The 13,929-nt window shown below is 37.5% G+C and overlaps 2 protein-coding genes and 1 long non-coding RNA gene across 3 annotated transcripts; 1 reads left to right on the forward strand and 2 right to left on the reverse strand.

The window, feature by feature from the left end:
• Positions 1-49: 49 nt before the first annotated feature.
• LOC116298156 (U11/U12 small nuclear ribonucleoprotein 48 kDa protein) lies at positions 50-7,498 on the forward strand. The gene is made up of 11 exons (XM_031706534.2): positions 50-183; positions 838-948; positions 2,105-2,168; positions 2,841-2,889; positions 3,142-3,172; positions 4,017-4,112; positions 4,666-4,729; positions 5,204-5,319; positions 5,665-5,749; positions 6,155-6,273; positions 6,579-7,498. The coding sequence occupies exons 1-11, from the start codon at positions 73-75 to the stop codon at positions 6,792-6,794; spliced, it is 1,062 nt and encodes a 353-aa protein (XP_031562394.1). The 5' UTR covers positions 50-72; the 3' UTR covers positions 6,795-7,498.
• Positions 7,499-8,071: 573 nt separating this feature from the next.
• LOC116298157 (uncharacterized) lies at positions 8,072-10,177 on the reverse strand. Its single transcript, XR_004197306.2, has 2 exons — positions 10,068-10,177; positions 8,072-9,401 (listed from the first exon to the last, which is right to left on the reverse strand). It is a non-coding gene; the product is annotated as an uncharacterized LOC116298157 (long non-coding RNA).
• A 1,315-nt stretch (positions 10,178-11,492) lies between these two features.
• LOC116298165 (uncharacterized) lies at positions 11,493-13,759 on the reverse strand. The gene is made up of 4 exons (XM_031706543.2): positions 13,611-13,759; positions 12,821-12,846; positions 12,391-12,454; positions 11,493-11,732 (listed from the first exon to the last, which is right to left on the reverse strand). Exons 1-4 carry the CDS (start codon positions 13,734-13,736, stop codon positions 11,559-11,561), a joined length of 390 nt encoding a protein of 129 aa, XP_031562403.1. The 5' UTR covers positions 13,737-13,759; the 3' UTR covers positions 11,493-11,558.
• Positions 13,760-13,929: the final 170 nt, after the last annotated feature.

Consider the following 13,929-nt stretch of genomic DNA (forward strand, 5'->3'; position numbering starts at 1 on the left):
TCAAAATGAGATGTTGGGGCTGCTGTGGTAGGCCAGGATGCTGAGAATCAACATGGTGGACGAGAGAAGAAGATGGAAAGAGTTCAAACAATTAATGACATTTCAACGTTTTTAGAGAAATCAAGAGAAGATCTTTACCAGATTTTAGACAAGATAGGATGGGATAAAGAAGGATTAGAGAAAGTAGGTATTCTGCTGTGTTTTTTTTAATAATTCAATCTTTATAGCTTGACATTTTATCAGAACAGTATTTTATATTTACAGCTGTATTATGGGAAAAGAACGACAAAGAACAAGCTTAATATCTCAGGACTACCTTATAAGAAAATGAGCTTAAAGGATTTAGAAAAGATATTTTTTATTGTGGCGAGGGCTGGGGCTTCATAGGGGAGGGTCGTCAGTAATAATACGAGCTTTTCTCATGTGTACTTGCTCTAACTTATGATTATTACACGTGACAGTCAAAGGACATAAATCGTCTAGCCCCTAGTTAAGACTTCATTATTCGATTCATTATTGGAGTTTTCAATTCATTCTTCATTTTCAATCATCTGTTAATGCATCCCCCCCAAGCCATGACAAAGATGTATGGCTCCATGTTCATTAGGTGGTCGAATGCAGTTGAGCTTATCATCGATTGGCTAATTCTGCACTGGTTTGACAGTTCATCATTTTTTATCGTCTCAGACGTCCTTTAGAGTTCAAGATTTGAATTTATTATTTTTGGTTTCATTAATGGAAGATTGAAACAACCAAAAATCCAATAATAAACTGAATAATGCAGTCTTAGGGGGCATGGTTTATGTCCTTTGACTGTAACTGTATTCATTTTAAAAGGATGCAAAGAAAGCTGTTTGTCCTATTGATAGCTCACATGTCATGCCAAGTTCATCTTTAGCTGACCACATAGAGAAATGTAGATTGAAGAAAGAATTTGTAGACCCAAAGGTATTCTATAAAGTTATCGTGACAATGGACCCTGCTTAAAATTGTCGTGAATGTGAAGCTAGTATGGAAATACAATAGAAATGCTACAAATTCTACTAAGTTTCTTTCATAATTTCATGCTAGCCTAGCATTCAAGAATGTTTTGAGAAGAGTCCATTCTCTACATGATTGAATAAAGAAATTGTCAATATCTGAAATTAAACCTCTTGCAGGGGCGGATCCAGGGGAGGGGTGCAGGGGGTGCGCACCCCTCCCTGGTTCAACTTTGTGCCCCAATTCAAAGATAACCAATACTGTTTTTCCCTTTGATTCTAAGGGGTGCACCCCTCCCTGGGTTAACTTTATGCACAGCACCCCTCCCTGAAAAAAATCAAAGATCTGCCCCTGTCTTGGTTAATCAAAGTGAAGACACCACTCAGACTAACTCATTGATAAAATTAGAATTTAGTCAGATAGTTTTTGCAGGAGAAGAAAAACCACAGAAGCCAGCAAAAAACTCTTAAAGTGCAAATGAAACCTTCGACAATACATTCAGTACTGGTTCTGCATGAAGGAAATAGTTGAATGATAAAATATTTCTTGATTTGATTGATGCCTCTCTAAGTTATGAAGGTTTATACTTCCAATATATTATGATGGTGACGTCAGGTAAGGTATTTTAGTGTTTTTGTTGTATCTAGCAATACTAAATGCTGGCCATTTTGAAAATAAAAATTTGAAATAGCTTTCATGTAAAACAAGAGTAAAATAATGATGCTTCTTAAATACTGTTTCTATAAACCAGTCCATAGATGTATATTTAATTAAGCCTTCATAGACGTCACGCCTATTAGTATATTGGAAGTATAAACCTTCATAAATTAGAGACGCATCACTCAAATCAAGAAATATTTTACCATTCAACTATTTACTTTGTGTACAATCAGTACTGCATGTATTGTCAAAGGGTTCATTTGCAATTTAAAATCAAGGGAGAAAGTTAACAAACTTAACTCACATATGATTCTGAGTCTATAGGAATCAAACCTAAGACCCCAGGAATGAGAGGTGTAGGACACTTTCTCTCTGGTTACCCCACTCTAGATACCACCTTTTCCTACACCCTTGTCTTGAGAGACAACAAGAAAAGAATAATTTCTCTATTTTTTGTTCACAGGAGGTCTGCCCAAGTTCCCACTTCTTTTACAAAAATTCATTGGCTGTTGTACCAGTATTGATAGGTACATATAATATTAATATTAGACATGCAAGAGAGAGGGAGGAAAACCAGAGAAAACGGAATAAAACTCTCAAATTAAGAGGGAACCTTACAAACTCTACTCATATGCGATTCAGAAATCAAACCCAAGACCCCAGGGGGGGGGGGACATGCAAGAGAGAGGGAGGAAAACCAGAGAAAACGGAATAATACTCTCAAATCAAGAGGGAACCTTACAAACTCTACTCATATGCGATTCAGAAATCAAACCCAAGACCCCAGGGGGGGGGGGGACTCTGGGTTAAAAGTATTGTGTATGCTCATCAGAAATTTCCAGGATACTCCTAAAAGATATATACCTAACGTCTTTTGAAAAGGGCATGCTTGGATGATTTTTTTAACCCTAAGAGCCACCTTAAAAGAAGCAAGAAAAGATATGCTAAAATTCAAAATTCTAATATTCTAAAAAATTCTAAATTTTGATTTCAAGACCCTTAAAAAATACAAGGAACATACGTGATACTTTTACCCCGGAGTCACCCCCTGGGCTGAGACCCCAGAGGTGCGAGGCAACTGCATTGCCTCCACACTATCCTGGATTCCCTAAAGTGGATGCTCCCACAGTGTCCACAATAAAAAAAATATATTATATAATCGCTCAGTTAACTTTTAATTCTTTTTTAAATCAAAACAGATAAGAAAAAGTATGAAAGTTTTAAATGCATTAAGAAAGAACCTGATAGGTATGTGAAATAAACTACACATTAATATTACCATTGTTACCTTTGCTCTAGTACATTTATAGTTACATTAATTTGAAGTCTTGTCACAGCTATTAAATACGAAGACTGTGTCCTCTATAAGAACTTAGAACCCAACTTTGGGCACTTTTTCATTGGGGCACTTTTTCATTGTCTGGTTTTTATGATTATGTTATAATTTTTGAATAGGTAACTTTGACATGTAAGTCAATTTTTATTTCTTTTAATCAATAGGGAAACCAGTGCTGCAAAAGATGGAAACAAGGTAGCAAGTCATATTTGACTTTTCTCCATTACTGTATTGCTGTATTACTGTGCAAAGTTTGTAGGGAGTCAGTAAGATGTTGGTACAGTAATTTGGTACAAGTTGGTAGAATGTTGGTGTAATATCTGTAGAGTGCTGGTAACGGATTAATGGTGTTGGTAGGGAGTCAATAGGGTGTCAGTAGGGCATCTGCAGGGTGCTGGTAGTTAGGGTGCCGGTAGGGTGCTGGTAGGGTATCAGTAGGGCATCTGTAGGGTGCCGGTAGGGTGCTGGTAGGGTGTCAGTAGGGCATCTGTAGGGTGCTGGTAGGGTGCTGGTAGGGTGTCAGTAGGGCATCTGTAGGGTGCCGGTAGGGTGCTGGTAGGGTGCTGGTAGGGTGTCAGTAGGGCATCTGTAGGGTGCCGGTGGGGTGCTAGTAGGGTACTGGTAGGGTGCTGGTGTGGTGTTTGTAGAGAACCAGTAGGGTGATCTGTAGGGTGTCAGTACAGTGTTAACTTGTGCAGTGTTTGGTAACATGCTGGTAGAATGTTGGTGGGCAGTTCATGTAATATGTAACTCTGTAGAGTGCTGGTAAGAGTAAAGGTGTTGAATTGGTAGGGTATCAGAAGGGTGTCAGTAGGGTACCATAAGTATAATGTAACAAGGGTGTCTGTAGGGTGTTGGTGAAATGAAAGTGGGGTGTCAGTAGAGTGTTGATAGGATGTTAGTGGAGTGGTGGTATACTCTTGGTCGTGACCCTAAAATTAGTCTAGATAATCCTGGACAGTACACATAATATCCAGGAAGACTGCGTACCAAATGGCATAATTCCAGATCTTTAATATGAATTGTGAATTATTTCTAGCCTTGGGAGTGCATACCATCTAACATGGATGATATAGTTGAGGGCGCACCAAGTAGTCCTCATCTGACAACTAAATATGAACAGTCAAATATACAGGTAGAGTATGAAACAGTTAATTACAGACTGCTGGTACTTATTTGTTCACTAAGTAACTTACTGACTCTTTCAATGTTTCACTTACTCATCTATCCATCAAATTATCCACACCTATCAATTCATTTATCCATCCACTATCCATTGTTTCATTAATCCATCCACCCATCCATCCATCCAATTATCCATTCAACCACCAACCAAAACAACCACCCCTCACCCACCTATCAATTCATCCATCCATTAATCCATCCAATAAAAGTTATTATTACTTCCTCCGCCAACCCAAACAACCACCCCTCACCCACCTATCAATTCATTAATTCATTCATCCACTATCCATTGATTGATTCATCCATACATCCAGTCATCCATCCAATTATCCCTTCCTCCACCAACCCAAACAACCACCCCTCACCCACCTAACAATCCATTCATCCACTATACATTGATTCATCCATCCATCCATTGCATTGGTTTTGTGCTAAAATGTCGACATGATGATGATTATGATGCTACCATGAAGATGATAGTGTTATCTATTGATTATCTTTAGAATACAAGACCAAATGCTGAATCAGCAATATCCACTGCTGCCCAAGGAAAAACACACTTTAATGGTACACAATGAAATGAATAATTGTCTATTTTTTTGTGCATTTTCCCTTCCTCGACACAAATGTTACCTTTCTCCTTCACTTGACTTGTGGGCGAATCAACTTGTAGGCAAAATGACCAAATATCTCTGGGTTTTGTGGAAGTAGGAAAACTGGAGCATCCAGAGAAAACCATTAAATCAAAGACAGAAATACTTCACAAATTTTACTCACATGTGATGCCAAGTTTAGGAATCGAACCTGAGACTCAACCCAGGTGAGAGGCAACTGCACTACTGCTACACCATCCTTGGTACCCCCATATGATGCTGAGTACCACTAGGGATTGAACCAAGATCCCAGCAGCAACTACACTACAGCTACGCTATCCTTGATTCCCTCATGTGATGCTGAGTACAGGAATCAAACCAAAACCCCAGTGGCACTATGTCACCATTGAATTTTTCTTGTTTTCCTAATTTTTCATTAACAATACAGGTGAAGATTCACTGCAAGATGTGCAAACATCATCAGACCTTCAATTACCAATGCCTAAAGTTCAATTTGACCTGAGTTCAGAACAGAGATTAGCAGTGTATGATTATGTTGTTCAGGTAATGTAATACCAATAATGCTAACTCTCCCCCTCCCCTGATAATTGGCGTGAAGACAATTGATGTTGGGAATCTCTTTCGTGCAACTGTTTATATTGTGCATTCTTTCTCCTAGTTGGCATCTTTGAATATTTCGAAACAAAGCTGATTAATACTTAGCAGTAAGCAAGATTTTATAAATTGGGAAAATGTCTAATGGATCATAATTGTAAAGCTCCCGAGAAGATTGTGATTTCCCCATTATTATTATTTATTATTATTATTGCTTTTGTTGTTATTGTTGTTGATGATGATGATGGTGATGGGAATGATGATGGAGAAAAGGCCATTCCTTTATAATTGCAGACAGCTAAAGCTATCAAAAGACGTGCTGCAGAAGATGAACTAGAAGAGCTTCAGAACATAGCAGAAAATACTGGAGATGAAAGAGGTAGTCACAAAATTCATTTATTTTACAGACACACTTTTGTTGCAAACAATTTTACCATGAAATCTGTAAAGTGTCAGGATGTTATGATTCAGAATTTATAAATGACTGATAATGTATTAGTCTCCTCCAAAGTCATTCTTAGTGCCATCAGGAAGCCACTAAGAATGGCTGCGAGGGGAGACTTGAATTTAACAAATGGAGCAGCATTAATTATTTGCTTATTCTGGGTTAAGCTGCTTTGTAGTCCCACTTTCTATTTTTTCCTACTGTGTTGCTTCGTCTTATAAAGAGGTCTTCCCATACACAGGAAAACCTCTGGTCATAATAAGACAACACAACACGGATAAACCCTCATGCTACAAAGCAGACTAATATCTGGGTTGAATGCTATGTTATTTATGTTAGGTGGTGCAGCAGTACCAAAGTCCCATCTGGATACTCTTGCTGAAATGAGAGACTATAAACGACGCCGTCAGAGTTACCGTGCTAAGAATGTGCACATGACAAAGAGATCCAACATTGAGGTAACCGTGCAGGCTTGTTAAAATACGTTTTTATTATATAGCTTAGATTAGCATAGAGTAGGTTGTTTTGATTGAGACTGTGATGTATTAGTGAACAGCACAGTGTTAAACACCACCTGTGTGGGTATTTCTTGCTTTGCAAAGAAGTGTAACCAGAAAACTGCATATATTCTTCTACTGAGAGCTCATGTTTCTTTGCACTTCTTACTGCACAGCCTCTGAACGATGCATATGAGGCTATTCACTGCACAGAGCAGTGTCAATTTTAATTCTGAATTATTTATGGTAAATCCTTTTGCATATAGGTCATGCGGGATCTGATTGAAACCCAAATGAAAATGCTTGAGGAGCTTAACCAGGATGAAGATAATAAAAGTACCAAAGAAGGTCAAAGAACAAGGTTTGATCAGGATGACGACGAGGACACCAGTAGAATAGAAAGAAGCAGAGAACGAAGAAAAGAAGAAAGGCATAGAAACAGAGATAGTGAAAAGAGCTCAAGACATACTTCTGTGAAATAAAGGTTATTTACCAGTTAGGAGATCTGAATATTTAGGTAAAAACTTAGTCCTACAGAGCTGGTCCATTTTCAAGGCCGAGAGCACAGTTTTCCCTACCAGCTGAGCAGTGAATGCAGGAAGTGGACAAATGACCGGCCATAAGCATTTTTGGAGCTTGAAAAGAAAAAAGCAAATGTAGTGCTAAAGTGGAATTGTTTTATTCCTTTCCATATTTCTGCTTCTTGTAGGCATGTATAATACATTTTAGTCAAGATAAACTAGAAAAATATGCAAAAGTTGGCTTACAGTAGCCTGTTAATTAGGGCAGTCGGCAAAACATCTAAACGTGTTGTGATTGGCTGAAACAAAATTCACTGCTCAGCTGGACCAACATTTAATTTGGACAGTAAATATATTGTTTTGTAAAAAAAAAATTCAGGTTGGCAATGCATTCATGACAGGGATAGAAGTGCTCACATAGCCAATCAGAACACAGTATTTAGAATAGTGGACTGGAAAAACATAAATACTATTCAATCCAACTAAAATTCTGTTTACTTTGTCCAGATCTTCTGGCCCTTTGGGTAATAAACAGACACTTTTCTTTACAGCAAATATTTTACTTTAATATTATTTATTGATAATGAGAAGCTGTACAAGTTCTAACAAATGTATCTTAATTTTACATTTTTAAAAACTGCAGTTGTAATAATAAATATGAGCTGTTAAAATGCTTATTTATGGTCTTTACATGGTAAAATGTTTTGGACTGGTCTTGCTGGAGTAGTCCATGTTCTTCAGGTTGGCTTTCACTGCATGCGGCATCATACAAAATTGCAATTATTTGTATTTTGTTTTATGACTAAAATTTATTGACTTTGGCTTGCTAAAGTAGCAGAGTTGATCAATTCAGTCACAGACCTTTCTTATGTGGCAGACATGTTAGCTGGAATGATAGATTTTCCAGTCTAGCCTTGCATTAGCGTCCTACACAGCCATCCTTAGGGTCAGTCTGACAATGTTTCCCTCCCCACGGATGCCTGATTACTTGCTACTTCTCCTCTCCCTGTGTGCTGCTTCAAACCCCCACCTCACCACCCGACCAAGTTAGGGGAAAAACTCAACTTCACTGCTGAGTTAGGAGGGAAGAGGGGCTGTTAACAGCATAGCTTACTTGAGCAGAACATCCTTTCCAAAAACTGACCAATTCAGCACAAACCTTTTAAAATCAAGAAGGTTCATACTGATTGAAAAGGTTGTGTAACACACCCTAAGGACAGCTGCATAGGAGGCTAGCATTCAAGTGCTCCAAATGAGTTTATTCAGACAGGAACAAAAGCTTCTGTAAATTATTGGCTCATGGGAATAAACATGGTGGCTGAGTGACAAATGTCCACCGAGGTGCACATGCAATATTACGGCCACCATGTTGGATGTGTTTAACAAAAGATTTGGTCATAGTTACATTTGAAATCAACTGAACATAACAGCCATGTCTTTTTTTAATTCTTATGGGAAGGGATGCATTCCAGGTATATTACATATTGTTCTTGTTGTACACTAGCAGTGTATACACTCAATTGAAGAATCGTTGTCAGGTTCAGAAACATAAAACATAGAAGCTGAGACCAAAATGGCACATGGGAAGTACGTTAATTAGATGCATGCTGTGACCAGCAACCCGTGGCATCATCCACTGTTTTTAATACGCATTTGGCATTCTAAACCGACTGCATGGACGGCGCAAATGAATAAATGATAATATAATTATGTCATTTCCCATGTGCCATTTCGGTCTCAGCTTTTATGTTCTATGTTTCTGAACCCGACAACGATTCTTCAATTGAATTGATAGTGTTTTCAATAAAGTTGGTCAGCTATATATCACCAACAAGCTAAAGTCACACGTTTCTGGTATGTCATGAAAAGTGAAGAGTGTACTATTAAGATGGGCAAGTCTGAGTCTATATCCTTGTGATTTGTTTATCACACTGTAAATAGGCATCATTTTGTAGAACAGTTATATGTACAGTACATGTAGAATGACCAAGTATCTATCAAATCTGTGGGAACCTTTGACATTGTTGGTCTCAAGTTGCCAGTCAATTCACAAAATACACGGAAAGGCATCAGTATATAGGATAAATACTTTCGGCACTTCTATCAGTATCTATCAAATCTGGGGGAAACTTTGATGTTGTTGGTCTCAAGTTGCCAGTCAATTCACAAAATACTCGGAAAGGCATCAGTACATAGGATAAATACTTTCGGCACTTCAAAAAATATACAGCTTAACTGAGCCACCATATTAAATCCATAATAATAAATAAAATCAATCAAGAACTAGTAGCTTTTTGAGAAACTCCTTCGACAGAGGTACTTTGACATGATTGTCCAGAAGTAGATGGCCCAAAGTTTATTGAATCTAATACTTCTGCTAGTCCCGCTGTACTGACTTGAGCATGCTGCGCCGACATAACATCTGGCATGGCATTTCGTCGACCAGTTCGACCTGTACTGACAAAATCGTGGACTACAACATCACATTCGGCCATCATTCTACAACAACTGAAGAGTAGGGGTGTATAGTATTACTCCTCTGAAGGAGCCACAATGGTGACCGATAGGCTGTGCACGAAAAATAATACAATATTTTAGAGTGGTATACTAGTAAAATACAGTACTGAGCAAAGCACCTATATGATAAATATGTTAAATAAGGAAATTGCAAAAAGAAGGTTGATAATCAAGCTGAATTCCATGCCAAATTTCTTACAAAATGGTAGGGAATGATCAAGTATTGATAAAATGTCCATTAGGATACATTTTGGAAGACCCAGCTGCACACATCACAAATAATGTTTTTGGCTGATGAAAAATGCGATAAGCTAATACATTGAAAAATAAATTTGAAACAATAAGCTTGCGTACATTTGAATAGATTGCGATATAAATCGAAACCTTGAACGTAAAAAAACAATGAACGTAAAGAGTTAGTTAACGTGTAGAGGATGCTTGGAGCATTCAAAAAGGCAGAAAAAGTTTGAATACGTACCTAAATCAGAAACCAATTAAAAAAATAGACAAGAAAAACTTAGCTATTATGATTTTCATCTATGTTTACGTGGCCTGAAAGTTTTCAATGCGTAATAATCAAAGCAAAATTGTACAAACAACTCGACGAGAGAAAAAAAATAAGACCTCAACACGATAAACTGTGTGTTTTTGAGCCAAAAACCTCCTTGATGTGCAAAAACAACGGAGAAAAAATGAAATATATGATCCTATACTTACTTCTGGAACGATCTTCAAGATAATATTGATCGTTAAGTACCAAGAAATACAAAAAAACAAGCAGATAAGCACACGTTGAATGCTCGTCACTAAGTACTTGGTTGGAAATTCCGATTAGTGAAGGCCCAAGGGCATTCTGGGCATAATGACGTCATCGTAAGTGTTGTTAAGTTGCTCCGATCTCATAAGAGGAAACGTCTGCTCCAATCTCAGCTGATGACGTATAGATCTGGGCCATTAAATTTAGGCGTTGTAATTAATTACGCACGAAAATAAATTCTTTCTGGGTTAAAACAATGACAGACAGATCTTAGTGTGAAGAGAATAGCGATGCATACTTTACAAGTTTTCCATTGTCCTTTATTACTTTGTTAACATCAAGTTTGGAAAAGTATTGATTGGGGGTTGCAATTGAAGGGATCCAACTAAAATAAGAACAGTCCTGAAGCTGAAATAGTTGGGCACTGAGTAAGGCATCAAGATCTGCCAGTGAACATTTCCTGAGGGGAGCACTCACCAATTTTCATTTAAAAAAAACAAGGGCGTTGTCTCCACCACAGAAATAAGATGATGCATTTTGAACAGTAGTGTCACCCTGTGTTGCTTATGTCCCCATAACAATCAACTGAATTCCCTCTAGTGAATAAAAACCAACACTTCTAGCTGCAAGTTGGACTCAATTTTGACCTTTGTAACTTGATTGAATTTCAGAAAAGTGCCCTCAAATTTTTCAGGCTAAGCATACTGCCAACTCTCTTTCCAAATAGTGCCTCCCCTCCCCAGAGGAGGTACTTTTGCCAGTTTAGGGTAGGGATGTGAAGCTGAGCCCTCTGAACCCTGACCCTGTTCCAGAGTAATGTTGCTGAAATCCATACCCTGTTCCAGAGCAAGATCTGACAAACCATACCCTATTCCGGTATTGCGAAAATAGATACCTTGTTCCAGAGAGGGGAGGGCATGATTTCGTATACCCTGCGTGATTTTATATACCCTGTTCCAGAGCAGAATTGCTGAAAGTCACACCCTGTTTGGCGGCATGTACCCCTATAGTGAATATAGGGGAGTAACCCCCTCGGGCTCCACTCCCCTTATTTGCACTCTCTCCCACCACCTACAAAGTAAGTGCTACTCTTTTGAGTCAGTGTGCTATTGGAGCTCAATTATTCCGAAAAAACAACTGAATTCTGGTGTGGTTCCATTTGTTAAAGAAACACTGTTTTACTTAATTAACTGTTAGCTTTACAAAAAATTATTTCAAAATGCCCACAACATACAGCATGGAAATCACACTTTTTTTAATTCATAAATATGCAAATCATGGCAAAAAGCACCAATTGAAACCAAATGATATAAAACATTTCACAATGAGGCAGTAGACGACAGACTTGAAACTGTTAACAATAAATTGATTCACAACAACAATAATTCAGCAGATCAGAAAACCAATTTCCTTTAATAATAACAAATAGTCAACTCTGCTTCCAAATGCTTTTAATCTGAGTCACTGCCACTACCCTTGGAATCTGATTTCTGCATTAATTTGTGGTATTTTGCTAGTTGTTCCTTGTTGCGTTTGATTGATTCTTCATGGTGCTCTATTTCTTTTTCAATTGTTTCAATCATGTGTTTTTGTTGCTCTCGCAGTGCTTCAAGTTGTTGCTGTTGCTGTAAGAAAAGAAAGAAAAAGAAAGAAAGAAAAAGACAAGAGAGTAAGCACCTCAGTTTACCACATTCCTGAGCAAACAATCAATTTAGGAAGCTGTACTAAATTCATTTCGTAACTAAATAACAGAGGGATTTTAATTCATGGTCTGTGGAACAGTTTGAATGACAATGGATTTAGCATTTTATAACCAAAGTGATTTTACTATGCCCATGAAAGAATAGTCAACGTAATACATAATAGTAGACTCACAAATTCCATTGTTTTCTTTCGTTTTACTTGCACTGTTGGTCACTAATTATAGAACTTTGTTTAACGAGCCAAATAAAGTCACTCCATGTATAATCTGTACTATATTTTCACTGGCAAAGTAAAATTGTGCTAATGTAATAATTATGTTTCATAGATATAATGTTTGCACTCTAAGCGACCTGTGCAAAAATGAAAGCACAAAAAAAAGTGACCTGTAAGTATGTAAAGTGCTTATTATGGGCCTTACTCACAAGGCATCCACGTTTATTCTCATGAGAAATTTCATAAAAACCTCTGTTTAACCTGAAAAAATGTTCTCAAGAATGTGAGGCTACGCTTGGGAAAATCTATTTTTCCAGTGAGTAAGCCCATTAGCCTTGATACAGTAAAAATAATTTTATTTTTTACCAGTTGTCTGAAGTACTGTTCCTCATGTGCATGTTCCATTTTACCAAATGCACCTCCAGCATCTCTGAAACATCAAGATTTTTATCATCACTTTTGATTCAATAGTATTAGTTTTAAGTCAATGAAGAGGCTTTTCATGCTTCTGCACCACAGACAAATCAAACTGCACCACATGTATTGTCATCTGTTTACAAATAAATACTAATCACTAGGGCTTAAAACTTAATGGCCAATCGGTTGCCAATCATTATTGCAGGCCAAATTAGATTTAACTTAGTCGTTACTCATTCCTTTCTAAACATTACTGGTAAAAAATAATTAAGAAAAAAATTTTGAAATCACGTTTGATGTCGTGTCAAGACATTTTTTTTTTGCACATGCATTATAGTGGGCAGACGCAATTGATGGCATTGATTTGCTTCTTGCCTACCTGATAGTTCCGCCACCTCCTCCACCCTGTCAAAATATGAAAAGTAAACATTAGGCTTACAGTCAATTAGGGGATTTACCTTCAACCTTGTATTTTATAACCTGATATGCATCACGGAATGGATGACCCACAGAACATATTTGAATTTAGAATGCAGGGGGTATATTCTTTGTTTGCACGTTATGTCATCGCAGCCATGTTGGTACCATTTAACAAAAGATTTCTCATTAGCATCCATCGTTAACGGTACCACAATGGCCGCCATAATTTTGTCTTTTAACTCTCTTGGGAATGCTTGCAGCCTATCAATTGTTTTTTATGTTAATTGCACGTGTTTATGCTGGGGTGAAGACCTCTGGAATCTCTAAGGCCAGGTCATTTCATTTACACTCATGGACCTTCTCTTAGGAAAACTTTGAAAATTATGCATGATTAAAAACATGTCAGAAGATATATCAAGGCAAAGGTACTAGTCTGGGAAAATCCGATAATTTTTAACAAATCTTCATGCAACATATACATCTTTTGCCACACATTGAGAGAAACTGAATAGAATAAACTATTTAATTTGGTCTGCTATACTTTTTGAGTAACTAAAAAATTAAAGTAGGTAAGGAAAAGTAGGTAAGGAAAAGTCGGAATACTTTATACTTTAACTAAAGAACACAAAAAGTACGAATGTTATACTAAACGTACAATAAACTATAACCACAACGCACTGTTTCACAAGCGCAGGTTTTATGACGATCTATCAAACAAAAAACAACAGCTGTAGACTTAAAAGCCTTACCCTTCCAGAACCGCTTCCCATTTCACCACTCATCATTCTAACCAAGCAAACTGGTCTAGAAAGAGCAAAAAGACGACCAACTACTGCACGATATGCCGCCATCTTGATTTCCCTAACAAGGCGCATGGATTGAAGCGGGTTACATCATAATGACCCAAGATGCCCCTTAGAGCCTTCTTTAAAGTCGTGACGTATTTCCAGTTACAACTCTCTCCATTAAAATAAAACTAAAGACTTGTCAATCATTTAAACTTCACTTGATACAAGTAGGAATATGAACAATAAATCCTGTCATGACGATAAAGCTAGAATAAGAAAA

The sequence above is a fragment of the Actinia tenebrosa genome, unplaced genomic scaffold (genome assembly GCF_029948245.1).
Source record: "Actinia tenebrosa isolate PJP-AT-01 unplaced genomic scaffold, QUT_ActTen_1.0 PGA_scaffold13__45_contigs__length_12533684, whole genome shotgun sequence".
NCBI lineage: Eukaryota > Metazoa > Cnidaria > Anthozoa > Actiniaria > Actiniidae > Actinia > Actinia tenebrosa.

Coding starts and splice junctions, on each gene's coding strand:
- LOC116298165 (XM_031706543.2), bottom strand. CDS start 13,736: ATGCGCCTTGTTAGGGAAATCAAGATGGCGGCATATCGTGCAGTAGTT. Junction 12,847..13,610: donor TGGGAAGCGGTTCTGGAAGG/GTAAGGCTTTTA, acceptor ATATTTTGACAG/GGTGGAGGAGGTGGCGGAAC. Junction 11,733..12,390: donor AACAGTACTTCAGACAACTG/GTAAAAAATAAA, acceptor CTTTTCTTACAG/CAACAGCAACAACTTGAAGC.
- LOC116298156 (XM_031706534.2), top strand. CDS start 73: ATGGAAAGAGTTCAAACAATTAATGACATTTCAACGTTTTTAGAGAAA. Junction 2,169..2,840: donor TGTTGTACCAGTATTGATAG/GTACATATAATA, acceptor AAATCAAAACAG/ATAAGAAAAAGTATGAAAGT. Junction 5,320..5,664: donor TGTATGATTATGTTGTTCAG/GTAATGTAATAC, acceptor TTATAATTGCAG/ACAGCTAAAGCTATCAAAAG.